At 48.0% G+C, this 14,302-nt stretch overlaps 1 protein-coding gene across 8 annotated transcripts in view; it reads left to right on the top strand.

Annotated features, from left to right (window-relative positions):
* The window catches only part of LOC139228964 (uncharacterized), a 95,402-nt gene that overhangs the window by 36,883 nt on the left and 44,217 nt on the right, over positions 1-14,302 (top strand). For all 8 annotated transcript variants that reach the window (XM_070860568.1, XM_070860567.1, XM_070860560.1 and 5 more), the window contains one exon: positions 8,722-8,856. In XM_070860568.1, the coding sequence (XP_070716669.1) occupies positions 8,722-8,856 (135 nt within the window). The remainder of the gene's footprint in view (positions 1-8,721; positions 8,857-14,302) is intronic.

Genomic DNA, 14,302 nt, shown 5'->3' with positions numbered 1-14,302 from the left:
ATTGTGACTGGCGCCTGCTCTCGACAATTTCTTTCATGGTGGGGTGTATAAGGGATAATCGGGTTTTGAGCATCCTTTTCATTAGTAGCTCTGCGGGTGGAACCCCTGTGAGCGAGTGTGGTCGGGATCTATAGGCCAACAGGAGGCGTGATAAGCGGGTGTGTAGGGAACCCCCTTGGAATCTGAGCATCCCCTGTTTGATTATCTGCACTGCTCGTTCTGCCTGGTCGTTTGAGGCCGGCTTGAACAGTGCCGTTCTGACATGGTTAATTCCATTGCCTGCCATGAAGTCCTGGAATTCAGTGCTTGTGAAGCACGGGCCATTGTCACTGACCAAGATGTCCGGTAGACCGTGGACGGCGAACATTGCCCGTAGACTTTCTACCGTGGCAGAGGATGTGCTTGAATTTAAAATGTCACACTCGATCCATTTGGAGTAGGCGTCTACTACAACCAAAAACATTTTCCCCATGAAAGGACCTGCGTAGTCCACATGGATGCGTGACCAAGGCTTGGTGGACCATGGCCAGGGGCTAAGGGGGGCTTCCCTGGGCGCATGGCCCAGCTGGGCACACGTGTTGCACCTGCGAACACAAAGTTCCAGATCTGCGTCTATCCCTGGCCACCAAACGTGTGACCTGGCAATTGCCTTCATCGTGACAATGCCCGGGTGCCCATTGTGGAGTTCTCTGATGAACACCTCTCTGCCCATCTGGGGCATGACTACGCGGTTTCCCCACAGTAGGCAATCGGCCTGAATCGAGAGTTCATCCTTGCGCCTGTGAAATGCTTTACATTTCTCAGGGCATGCCCTGTACGTGGCTGCCCAGTCCCCATTCAGGACACATTTCTTGACTAGAGACAATAGCAGGTCTCTATTTGTCCAGACTTTAATCTGACGGGCTGTCACGGGTGAGCCTTCGCTTCCGAAAGCTTCAACAGCCATGACCATTTCAGCACCATGCTCGGTAGCCCCCTCAGTGGTGGCTAGTGGGAACCTGCTGAGTGCATCGGCGCAGTTTTCGGTGCCCGGTCTGTGCCGAATTGTGTAGTCATAGGCAGCTAACGTGAGTGTCCACCTCTGTATGCGGGCCGATGCATTTGCATTTATGGCCTTGTTGTCGGCCAAAAGGGACGTTAGGGGTTTGTGATCTGTCTCCAGCTCAAATTTCCTGCCAAACAGGTACTGGTGCATTTTCTTTACCGCATATACACATGCGAGCGCCTCCTTTTCTACCATCCCGTAGCCCCTTTCTGCCTGGGACAGACTCCTGGAGGCATAAGCTACCGGCTGTAACTGACCCTTGGCATTGACATGCTGCAACACACACCCGACACCATAGGACGACGCATCGCACGCTAACACAAGTTTCTTACATGGGTCATATAGCGTTAACAGATTGTTGGAACATAACAAATTGCATGCTCTATTAAAAGCCCTTTCCTGGCTGTCCCCCCAGACCCATTCGCGACCTTTGCGTAGGAGCACGTGTAGCGGGTCTAGCAGCGTGCTCAATTTGGGAAGAAAGTTACCAAAATAGTTCAGGAGCCCCAGGAACGAACGCAGCTCCGTCGTGTTATGGGGTCTGGGTGCTCTCTGGATCGCTTCCGTCTTGGATGCAGTCGGGCTGATCCCGTCTGCTGCTACCCTCATCCCCAGGAATTCTACCTCTGGAGCTAGGAAGACGCACTTCACCTTTTTCAGTCGCAGACCTACCCGGTCCAGTCTGCGTATCACCTCCTCCAGGTTGTGGAGGTGTTCTTCAGTATCGTAACCCGTAATGAGGATGTCGTCCTGATAAACCACCATCCCTGGAATCGACTTGAGGAGGCTTTCCATATTTCGTTGGAAGATCGCGGCGGCCGAGCGAATCCCGAACGGACATCTGTTGTACTCAAACAACCCCTTGTGTGTTGTGATGGTGGTCAGCTTCTTCGACTCACTCGCCAGCTCCTGGGTCATGTAAGCTGAGGTCAGGTCCAATTTTGAAAAAAGTTTGCCACCGGATAGCGTCGCAAAGAGGTCCTCCGCTCTCGGTAGCGGGTACTGGTCTTGGAGTGACACCCGATTGATGGTGGCCTTGTAATCACCACATATCCTGACCGACCCATCCGCCTTGAGCACCGGCACAATCGGGCTCGCCCAGTCACTGAATTCGACTGGCGAGATGATGCCTTCCCTCAACAGGTGGTCCAATTCGCCTTCTATCTTTTCCCGCATCACGTACGGCACCGCTCTGGCCTTGTGGTGTACTGGTCTGGCGTCCGGGTTTATGTGAATCACTACCTTGGCCCCCATGAAAGTGCCAATGCCAGGTTGAAATAATGAGTCAAATTTGTCCAGGACCTGTGAGCATGATACTCGCTCCACAGAGGAAATTGCATTGACATCGCCCCATTTCCAGTTCATGACAGCAAGCCAACTCCTCCCCAGTAGTGCGGGACCGTCCCCTGGGACAATCCAGAGTGGCAACCTGTTCTCCGAATCTTTGTGGGTCACGACTACCGTGGCGCTGCCTAGCACCGGAATGATCTGCTTTGTGTAAGTCCGTAGCTGTGCGTCAATCGGCGATAATTTTGGCCTCCTGGCCTTGGATGCTCACAACTTTTCGAACTGTTTGATACCCATCAGGGACTGGCTGGCACCCGAGTCTAACTCCATTGATAATGGGATGCCATTGAGGAGCACTTTCATCATTATCGGTGGCGTCCTGGTGTATGAACTGTATACGTGCTCCACATGAACTCGCTGAACTTCAGCTTCCAGCAATTTCCCCCAGTGTCCATTTCTGCAAATATTTTGCTCATCTCTGCAAACTCCGGCTGAATGTATGCCTCCACGCCTCCAGCATGAGTTGCGGTTTGAAACAAAAGGTCCCTTGCCAGTCGATCGTCCCTGACTGTCCCTTTTATTGTCCTTGAGTGCACCATTAACAGGTGTTGATGGTCCCATTACTGGCCGCATTGTCCCTTGCAATGGTGTGAATCGCTGTTCAGCTTGCCATTGTCTCTGTCGAACTCCCCCTCTGGGTTCGACTACATGTTGGGGCATGCCTGACTGCCCTTGTCTGCCTGGAGAACTGTGTGCTGCTTTAACAATGTTGAATCTCTGTCCCAACCATTCCTTAACATAGTACCTCTCGTCTGTTCTGCTAGTGGCCATGCTCGCGTGGTTTAAATCCCAGTTTCTTGTCGCCATTGATACGTCCTTACTACACAATATAAATGCACACGAGGCCCATGCTTGAGAGAAGGTCAGTCTGTGACCTGTCCTTTATTCCTTAGCACTCAAGTGATGAAGGTGGGTGGAGCTTCCCCTTTTATACCTGAAGGTCCAGGTTAGGAGTGTCTCCCACCTAGTGGTCAGTGTTCTCACGGTGTACAACTTAGGTCAGTTTATACATGGGTTACAATGCTGGTTGTATACATGACACAGTGGTTGTGAAAGGCGCTATAGAAATATAAGTCTTTCTTTTTGTATGCCTGCTGGACATCTGGAATGGTGTCTTCCATTGGCAGCTACCCTGTCAGCCACATGGCCCTCGCGTCCTTCTGCAACCCCCTACCTAAATACCTCAAACGTACCCACTCCCTCCCTGCTTACAAAGCCTACCCAAGACAGCTAGTGCTGTTGGGGAGGAGTTAAACTAATATGGCAGGGGGATGGGAACCAATGCAGGGAGATAGAGGGAAACAAAAAGGAGGCAAAAACAAAAGACAGAAAGGAGATGAGGAAAAGTGGAGGGCAGAGAAACCCAAGGCAAAGAACAAAAAGGGCCATTGTACAGCAAAATTCTAAAAGGACAGAGGGTGTTAAAAAAACAAGCCTAAAGGCTTTGTGTCTTAATGCAAGGAGTATCCGCAATAAGGTGGATGAATTAACTGTGCAAATAGATGTTAACAAGTATGATGTGATTGGGATTACGGAGACGTGGCTCCAGGATGAGCAGGGCTGGGAACTCAACATCCAGGGGTATTCAACATTCAGGAAGGATAGAATAAAAGGAAAAGGAGGTGGGGTAGCATTGCTGGTTAAGGAGGAGATTAAGGCAATAGTTAGGAAGGACATTAGCTTGGATGATGTGGAATCTATATGGGTAGAGCTGCAGAACACCAAAGGGCAAAAAACGTTAGTGGGAGTGGTGACAGACCTCCAAACAGTAGTAGTGATGTTGGGGAGGGCATCAAACAGGAAATTAGGGGTGCGTGCAATAAAGGTGCAGCAGTTATAATGGGTGACTTTAATATGCACATAGATTGGGCTAACCAAACTGGAAGCAATACGGTGGAGGAGGATTTTCTGGAGTGCATAAGGGATGGTTTTTTAGACCAATATGTCGAGGAACAAACTAGGGGGGAGGCCATCTTAGACTGGGTGTTATGTAATGAGAAAGGATTAATTAGCAATCTCGTTGTGCGAGGCCCCTTGGGGAAGAGTGACCATAATATGGTGGAATTCTGCATTAGGATGGAGAATGAAACAGTTAATTCAGAGACCATGGTCCAGAACTTAAAGAAGGCTAACTTTGAAGGTATGAGGCGTGAATTGGCTGAGATGGATTGGCGAATGATACTTAAGGGGTTGACTGTGGATGGGCAATGGCAGACATTTAGAGACCGCATGGATGAACTACAACAATTGTACATTCCTGTCTGGCATAGAAATAAAAAAGGGAAGGTGGCTCAACCGTGGCTATCAAGGGAAATCAGGGATAGTATTAAAGCCAAGGAAGTGGCATACAAATTGGCCAGAAATAGCAGCGAACCTGGGGACTGGGAGAAATTTAGAACTCAGCAGAGGAGGACAAAGGGTTTGATTAGGGCAGGGAAAATGGAGTATGAGAAGAAGCTTGCAGGGAACATTAAGACGGATTGCAAAAGTTTCTATAGATATGTAAAGAGAAAAAGGTTAGTAAAGACAAATGTAGGTCCCCTGCAGTCAGAATCAGGGGAAGTCATAACGGGGAACAAAGAAATGGCGGACCAATTGAACAAGTACTTTGGTTCGGTATTCACGAAGGAGGACACGAACAACCTTCCGGTTATAAAAGGGGTCGGGGGGTCTAGTAAGGAGGAGGAACTGAGGGAAATCCTTATTAGCCGGGAAATTGTGTTGGGGAAATTGATGGGATTGAAGGCCGATAAATCCCCAGGGCCTGATGGACTGCATCCCAGAGTACTTAAGGAGGTGGCCTTGGAAATAGTGGATGCGTTGACAGTCATTTTCCAACATTCCATTGACTCTGGATCAGTTCCTATGGAGTGGAGGGTAGCCAATGTAACCCCACTTTTTAAAAAAGGAGGGAGAGAGAAAACAGGGAATTATAGACCGGTCAGCCTGACATCGGTAGTGGGTAAAATGATGGAATCAATTATTAAGGATGTCATAGCAGTGCATTTGGAAAGAGGTGACATGATAGGTCCAAGTCAGCATGGATTTGTGAAAGGGAAATCTCGCTTGACAAATATTCTGGAATTTTTTGAGGATGTTTCCAGTAGAGTGGATAAGGGAGAACCAGTTGATGTGGTATATTTGGACTTTCAGAAGGCGTTCGACAAGGTCCCACACAAGAGATTGATGTGCAAAGTTAGAGCACATGGGATTGGGGGTAGTGTACTGACATGGATTGAGAACTGGTTGTCAGACAGGAAGCAAAGAGTAGGAGTAAATGGGTACTTTTCAGAATGGCAGGCAGTGACTAGTGGGGTACCGCAAGGTTCTGTGCTGGGGCCCCAGCTGTTTACACTGTACATTAATGATTTAGATGAGGGGATTAAATGTAGTATCTCCAAATTTGCGGATGACACTAAGTTGGGTGGCAGTGTGAGCTGCGAGGAGGATGCTGTGAGGCTGCAGAGCGACTTGGATAGGTTAGGTGAGTGGGCAAATGCATGGCAGATGAAGTATAATGTGGATAAATGTGAGGTTATCCACTTTGGTGGTAAAAACAGAGAGACAGACTATTATCTGAATGGTGACAGATTAGGAAAAGGGGAGGTGCAAAGAGACCTGGGTGTCATGGTACATCAGTCATTGAAGGTTGGCATGCAGGTGCAGCAGGCGGTTAAGAAAGCAAATGGCATGTTGGCCTTCATAGCAAGGGGATTTGAGTACAGGGGCAGGGAGGTGTTGCTACAGTTGTACAGGGCATTGGTGAGGCCACACCTGGAGTATTGTGTACAGTTTTGGTCTCCTAACCTGAGGAAGGACATTCTTGCTATTGAGGGAGTGCAGCGAAGGTTCACCAGACTGATTCCCGGGATGGCGGGACTGACCTATCAAGAAAGACTGGATCAACTGGGCTTGTATTCACTGGAGTTCAGAAGAATGAGAGGGGACCTCATAGAAACATATACAATTCTGACAGGGTTAGACAGGTTAGATGCAGGAAGAATGTTCCCAATGTTGGGGAAGTCCAGAACCAGGGGTCACAGTCTAAGGATAAGGGGTAAGCCATTTAGGACCGAGATGCGGAGGAACTTCTTCACCCAGAGAGTGGTGAACCTGTGGAATTCTCTACCACAGAAAGTTGTTGAGGCCAATTCACTAAATATATTCAAAAAGGAGTTAGATGAGGTCCTTACTGCTAGGGGGATCAAGGGGTACGGCGAGAAAGCAGGAATGGGGTACTGAAGTTGAATGTTCAGCCATGAACTCATTGAATGGCGGTGCAGGCTAGAAGGGCCGAATGGCCTACTCCTGCACCTATTTTCTATGTTTCTATGTTTCTATCTCTTTTCAAATTTCTCTTTCGAATCTGCCTCTTAACTCTATTTGACCTGTTCTTATTGCTGCTGCTCAGTGTTCATTTTACACTCTGACCTGTCAAGCGCCCTGGGATGTCTTTGTGATGCGGAGAGCATTGCACAGATGCAAGCTGTTGCTTTTGTAAAAAAGCTAAAAACCACAAATGGTGCGGCTTTAGTCGGCTGAGGATGATGCAGACAGGAGCGGCAGTGATGGCTCACCTGCCAAAGCTGAGTAATCTAACTTCTCACAGTACTTGTGTGGTCCCAAATCAGTGGAAGCCAAAATATGATTTAAAACTTTCGAGATTACCTTGGAACAGTGACATGTCTATCACTTCCAATCTTTTCCCCTTTTCAGTGTGCACCCTGGAGGCACCACAGATAAAACAATTACTTTGTTCACCTTACTTCAGGTATTCCTCTAGAAAAGAAAAGGCTGAGGGGTGATCTGACAGACATCTTTAAGATTATGAAAGGGTTCGATAGGATAGATATAGAGAAGATGTTTCTACTTGTAGGGGAGACCAAAACTAGGGGCCATAAGTATCAGACAGTCACTAATAAATCCAATAGGAAGTTCAGGATAAACCTCTTTACCCAGAGTTTGATAAAAATATGGAACTCGCTTTTTAGTAAGTGGTATACATTGGGTACGGTAGCATAGCGGTTACGTTACTGGACTACTAATCCAGTTCTAATCCCATGATGGCAAATGGGGAATTTCAATTCAATTAATTAAATAAATTTGGAATGAAAAACTAGTGTCAGTGATGGTGACTATGAAACTACCGGATTGTTGTAAAAACCCATCTGGTTCACTAATGTCCTTTAGGGAAGGAAATCCGCCATCCTTACCCGGTCTGGGCCTATATGTGACTCCAGACCCACAGCACTGTGGTTGACACTTAACTGCCCTCTGAAATGGCCACTCAGTCGTATTCACCACCACCTTCTCAAGGGCAATTAGGAATGGGCATATCCCATGAATGAATAAATATTGTAAAATTGGCTATTTTCACAGTGAACTAAACTACACGATGTGCCACAGGATATGGGTTTAGTTTTCAGTGATGGAGCTAACCATAATTACATTTGTGCAAATGACTGTGTTCCACAGACCATTCTTTATATAATCTTTGAATCATCACCACGTCATTTTGCTTGTGTGCTAACAAGAGCAATTTGTTTCCTCCTTTAAGAATGCTTGTACCCTGTAGTTACACAATGCAACAAATACGTTTTTCAATTCTTAGTATTTTATAAGTGCCAGCTTGGTCAGTTGAGTCAAAAGTTTTATAGATTCAAACCCCACTCATAGATTGAAAGAAAATAAAAACTTGCATTTATATAGCGCCTTTCATGACCTCAGGACATCCCAAAGCACTTTACAGCCAATGAACTACTTTTTAAGTGTAGTCACTGTTGCAATGTAGGAAACGCGGCAGCTGATTTTGCACAGCAAGCTCCCACAAACAGCAATATAATAATGACCAGAAAATCAGTTTTTTTGTTATGTTGATTGAGGGATAAATTATTGGCCAGGGCACCGGGGATAACTCCCCTGCTCTTCTTCAAAATAGTGCCATGGGATCTTTTATGTCCACCTGAGAGGGCAGAGTGGGCCTCGATTTAATGTCGACAGTGCAACACTCCCTCAGCACTGCGCTGGAGTGCCAGCATAGATTTTTGTGCTCAAGTCTCTAAGACTGAGGTCCTATCTAACTATTCCAGATGATGCTAAAAATACTGCGGCACTATTCAAAGGGCAGGGAATTCTCCTGTATCTTGGCCAACATTCACCCCCAGGCAACAGCATTGAAAGTAGATTAACTGGTCACTGCCGTTTATAGGACCTTGCTGTGTATAAATTGTCACTGCACCAAAAGGTTGGGTGAAGTATATCGAGACATTTCACTGTTCATTAGCAATTTATAACTCTTCACATTTAATTTCTTTTTCTTTTGGCGAAAGGTACTTCTTCTTCTGGCAAGGTTACATCATATTCAAGCAAAAACCAGACAAAATGCGCTCCTTGTGAGGATGGAACATACACCGAGGAGGAGAATTTCCTCCGAGAATGTCGCAAATGTTATGGGCACTGCACGGGTAAACGTTAAAAACTTCAAGTACCTGCTTAAACTCTTCAATAATCATTAAAGAAAACCCCACCATCGCATCATCCTCTTACATAAGAACATACGAAATAGGAGCAGGAATCGACCATTTGATCCCTCGAGCCTGCTCCGCCATTCAAAAGATCATGGCTGATCTAATCTTGGGCTCAGCTCCACTTCCCCGCCCGCTCCCCATAACCCTTCACTCCCTTATCGTTCAAAAATCTGTCTATCTCCACCTTAAATATATTCAATGACCCAGCCTCCGCAATTCTCAATATGTTTCAATAAGGTCACCATGATATACTTGCATTGGAGGCTGTTCAGAGAAGGTTCACTGTTTCCGGAGATGAGGGGGTTGACTTATGAAGATAGGTTGAGTAGGTTGGACTCATTGGAGTTCAGAAGAATGAGACGTGATCTTAACGAAACATTTAAGATAATGAGGGGGCTCGACAAGGTGGATGTAGAGAGGATATTTCCACTCAGGAAACTAAAACTAGGGGGCATAGACTCAAAATAAGGGACCGACCATTTTAAACTGAGATGAGGAGGAATTTCTTCTCTCAGAGGGTTGTAAATCTGTGGAATTCTCTGCCCCAGAGAGCTGTGGAGGCTGGGTCATTGAATATATTTAAGGCGGAGATAGACAGATTTTTGAGCGATAAGAGAGTAAAGGGTTATGGGGAGCGGGCAGGGAAGTGGAGTTGAGTCCATGATCAGACCAGTCATGATCTTATTAAATGGCGGAGCAGGCTCGAGGGTTCAAATGGCCGACTCCTGCTCCTATTTCTTGTGTTCTTATGTTGACCTCCCAGTTCTTCTAAACTCCAATGAGTTCAGGCCCAACCAGCTCAACCTTTCTTCATAAGTCAACCCCTTCATCTCATGAATCAACCTCGTGAACCTTCTCTGAACTGCCTCCTGTCATGTATTTTACATTATTATATATAACTGTATCCTAACATGCTATACATGACTGTAATAAGATATGACCCCCCTGTAACCACCAGCATACCTTACCACCAGGGGTGCACTTGCAAGAGACAGGTATATAAGGACAGGTCTCAGGCAAGTGCAGCATTCCAGAGCTGTGAAGTAAAGGTGCGGGTCCAGAGTGACGTTGACTTCACTACATGCCTCGTGTGAATCTGTACTGAGGGGACAGGATGAAATAAAGGTGCAGGTCCAGAGTGACCTTGACTTCACTACATGCCTCGTATGAATCTGTACTGAGGGCACAGGACTTTACAGTGGCGACAAGTTACGGGATTACAGAATCCACGGAATGGCTAACAACGGATCAGATGAAAAGTACAACGCGGGAGACAATTGGGAGGACTTTATAGAAAGGCTCCATCAAAGCTTTGTAACCAAAGACTGATTAGGCGACGATAAGGCAGACAAGAGAAGAGCCCATCTCTTGACCAGCTGTGGCTCGAAAACATACGCTTTAATGAAGGATCTGTTGGCACCCGAGAAACCAGCAAGCAAGTCGTTTGAAGAATTGAGCACACTGGTAAGAGACCACCTGAAGCCAGCGAGCAGCCTACACATGGCCAGACACAGGTTCGACAACTACAGACGCTGTGTGGGCCAGAGCATACCCGACTTCGTGGCGGAACTTCGGAGGTTGGCTAGTTTATGTGAGTTCTCCGATGAACTGAGGAGAGAAATGCTGAGAGACTTTTTCATTGAAGGAATAGACCACGCAGGCATATTCCGAAAGCTCATAGAGACCAAGAACCTGACCTTAGAGGCAGCAGCACTGGTTGCACAGACATTCTTGGTAGGGAAAGAAGAAACGAGGTTGATTTACAATGCAGGTACGACAACTAACGAAATATCGGAAGAAGTAGTTCACAGCACTAAACAAGCTGCTACCCCCACACACAGACAAAACCGGGAGAACAGGCTCTCGACAGCAGGCAGAAGCCAAAAGGGCCACAGGAACGGCCGTTCACACCTCATCAACCCACAATGCGAGCAATCAACTACAAACTGAGAGAAGCTCAAGAGAGATTAGCCAGATGCAGCTCATTCTTTGGGAACACTTTGAACAATGGAACAGGTCTGTGCTGGAGGTGTGGGGTTGGGCACTCGTCAAGGGGATGTCGATTTCAGCAGGCTGTTTGCAGAAATTGTGAATTTCCAGGGCATTTGGCCCGCATGTGCAAAAAAACGGCAGCTTGGCTGGTATACGAATCGGATGGGTCGGAAAGCGGACCAGAAGACGGTGGGGACAGTACCCGGGACACTGATGTACAGCGGGTCAACACAATCAATGGCTGCTGCTCCTACAACAGGATGCCTCCTATAATGATGAGGGTCCTACTCAACGGGATACCTGTCAACATGGAGCTGGATACGGGAGTGAGTCAATCTCTCATGGGCGCTCAACAATTTGAACAACTGTGACCGCATAAAAGAGACAGACCAAAACTCACAAGGGTCGACACCAAACTAAGGACCTATACCAAAGAAATCGTACCAGTCCCTCGGCAGCGCCATGCTCTCTGTCACACACAAAGGGACAGTGAACCGACTTCCCCTGTGGATTATCCCCGGAGACCCCCAGCACTGCTGGGGAGAAGCTGGCTGGCAAAACTAAACTGGAAATGGGATCATGTCCATGCCATGTCATTAGAGGAACGGACCTCCTGTTCAACAGTTATAAAGCGATTTGAACATCTCTTTCAGCCAGGTGTGGGCACTTTCAAAGGGGCCAAAGTCAAAATTTATATCACACAGGATGCTAGACCGGTCCATCACAAGGCCAGAGCTGTACCCTATGTGATGAGGGAAAAGATTGAACACGAACTAGACAGGCTTCTGCGGGAAGGCATTATATCACCTGTGGAATTTAGCGATTGGGCAAGTCCCATCGTCCCAGTCATGAAGCCTGATGGATCCGTACGAATCTGTGGGGACTACAAATCTACCATAAACAGAGTCTCCCTACAGGACCAGTACCCGCTGCCCAGAGCGGAGGACTTATTTGCCACATTGACTGGAGGTAAACTTTTCTCAAAATTAGACCTCACATCTGCGTATATGACGCAAGAATTGACCGAGGAATCCAAGTTACTCACCACCATCAACACACATCGAAGCCTTTTCATGTACAATCGATGCCCATTCGGCATCAGGTCGGCAGTTGCCATATTCCAGCACAACATGGAGAATCTGCTCAAGTACATCCCGGGGACGGTTGTATTTCAAGACGACATACTTATCACGGGCAGGGACACCGACTCCCATCTCCGTAATTTGGAGGAAGTACTAAAGCGGTTGGATCGGGTAGGTCTACGAGTCAAGAAATCCAAGTGCCTGTTTCTCGCACCCGAGGTTGAATTTTTGGGCAGAAGGATTGCCACTGATGGAATCCGCCCAACAGAGTCCAAAACAGAAGCCATTCGCCTGGCACCCAGGCCCCGGAATGTCTCAGAACTGCGCGCCTTTCTCGGGCTACTCAATTACTTTGGGAACTTTATGCAGATCTTAAGCACGCTGCTGGAGCCTCTCCACGTACTACTCAGGAAGGGGTGCGATTGGTTTTGGGGGGACGCCCAGGAACGCGCCTTCAATAAGGCACGCAACCTTCTGTGTTCCAACAGTGTTTTGACTTTCTTTGACCCAGGTAAAAAGCTAGTTCTCACATGCGATGCGTCAGTGTATGTGGTCGGGTGCGTTTTGCAACATGTCAATAGTGCGGGCAAATTACAACCCTCCAGGTCACTTTCGCGGGCGGAGCGCGGGTACGGAATGGTAGAGAAGGAGGCGCTCGCGTGCGTGTACGGTGTCAAAAAGATGAACCAATACCTTTTCGGGGCCAAGTTCGTGTTAGAAACCGACCACAAGCCCCTCACGTCCCTCCTATCCGAGAGCAAGGAAATAAACGCCAACGCCTCGGCGCGAATTCAACGGTGGGCACTCATGCTGGCGTCCTACGACTATACCATAAGGCACAGACCAGGCACAGACAACTGTGCCGATGCGCTCAGCAGGCAACCCCTGGCGACCACGGAAGGGTCTGACGAACAGGACTGTGAGATAGTCATGGCAATCAATGCCTTTGAGTCCACAGGTTCGCCCATGACGGCTCGCCAAATCAGAGCCTGGACGGCCAGCAACCCCATGTTATCCTTAGTAAAAAGATGTGTCCTAACCTGTGACTGGGCAGAGGCCTGCGATGCCTGCCCCGAGGAATTAAAACCCTTTCACAGGCGCATGCATGAACTATCACTACAAGCAGACTGCCTGATGTGGGGCAGCCGAGTAGTCATGCCTCTGCGAGGCAGAGAGGCACCTGGGGATCGTTCTCATGAAGGCCATAGCCAGATCCCACGTCTGGTGGCCTGGTATTGACGCAGACTTGGAGCTCTGCTCCGAAGATGCACCATTTGTGCCCAACTCAGCAATGCCCCCAGGGAGGCTTCACTGAGCCCCTGGCCCTGGCCTACCAAACCGTGGTCGCGGGTGCACGTAGGCTATGCGGGCCCATTCATGGGCAAAATGTTCCTCGTAGTTGTAGATGCATTTTCAAAGTGGATCAAATGCACCATTTTAAACTCGAGCACAACCTTCACCACTGTGGAGAGCCTCGCAACCATGTTTGCAACGCACGGAATCCCTGACATATTGGTCAGTGACAATGGTCCGTGCTTCACCAGCGCAGAATTCCAAGACTTTATAATTGACCACGGCATAAATCACGTCAAGACGGCACCGTTCAACGGCCAGGCGGAGAGAGCAGTGCAAATCATTAAACAAGGCATGCTTAAAATCCAAGGTCCCATGCTGCAGGGTCGCCTGTCGCAACTGCTGCTGACATACAAAACTCGTCCGCACTCATTGACTGGGATCCCCCCCCGCGCAACTGTTGATGAAAAGAACTTTAAAAACAAGGCTCTCATTAATCCTCCCAGACATGCACGAAATCGTTGAGGCAAAGCGCCGTAAGCTGACTGAGTACCATGACAGAAATTCGAGGGGGAGATGGAATGAGATAGGGGACAAAGTGTTTGTACTAAACTATGGCAGGGGTCCCAAATGGCTTGCAGGGACAGTAACGGGCAAGGAAGGAAACAGACTACTGGTAGTACAAATGGACAATGGCAAAACCTGCCGGAGGCATGTAGACCAAGTCAAAAGCAGACTTACCAACAACACTGCGGAACCAGAGGCAGACTACAATGTGGAAGTCGCACCACACCTGGTGGACAGACAGACAACCTGAGGAAAGGGCAATCCCAACAGACAGCCCAAACGAGTCAACAACAATCACACCAATCGAAACAGACAGCCCAGGCGAGATACCAGCAACCACACCCAAAGAAAAACAGACACCAAGGCAAACAACTGAACCCCAACTCAGACGCTCCACGCGTGAGCGTAGACCACCTGAGAGACTGAACCTATAAAGACAATAAGACCTT

This window comes from Pristiophorus japonicus, chromosome 18 (genome assembly GCF_044704955.1).
Source record: "Pristiophorus japonicus isolate sPriJap1 chromosome 18, sPriJap1.hap1, whole genome shotgun sequence".
Lineage (NCBI taxonomy): Eukaryota > Metazoa > Chordata > Chondrichthyes > Pristiophoridae > Pristiophorus > Pristiophorus japonicus.
Note: the sequence above shows the minus strand (reverse complement) of the source record. Positions and strands in the feature narration are given on the sequence as shown.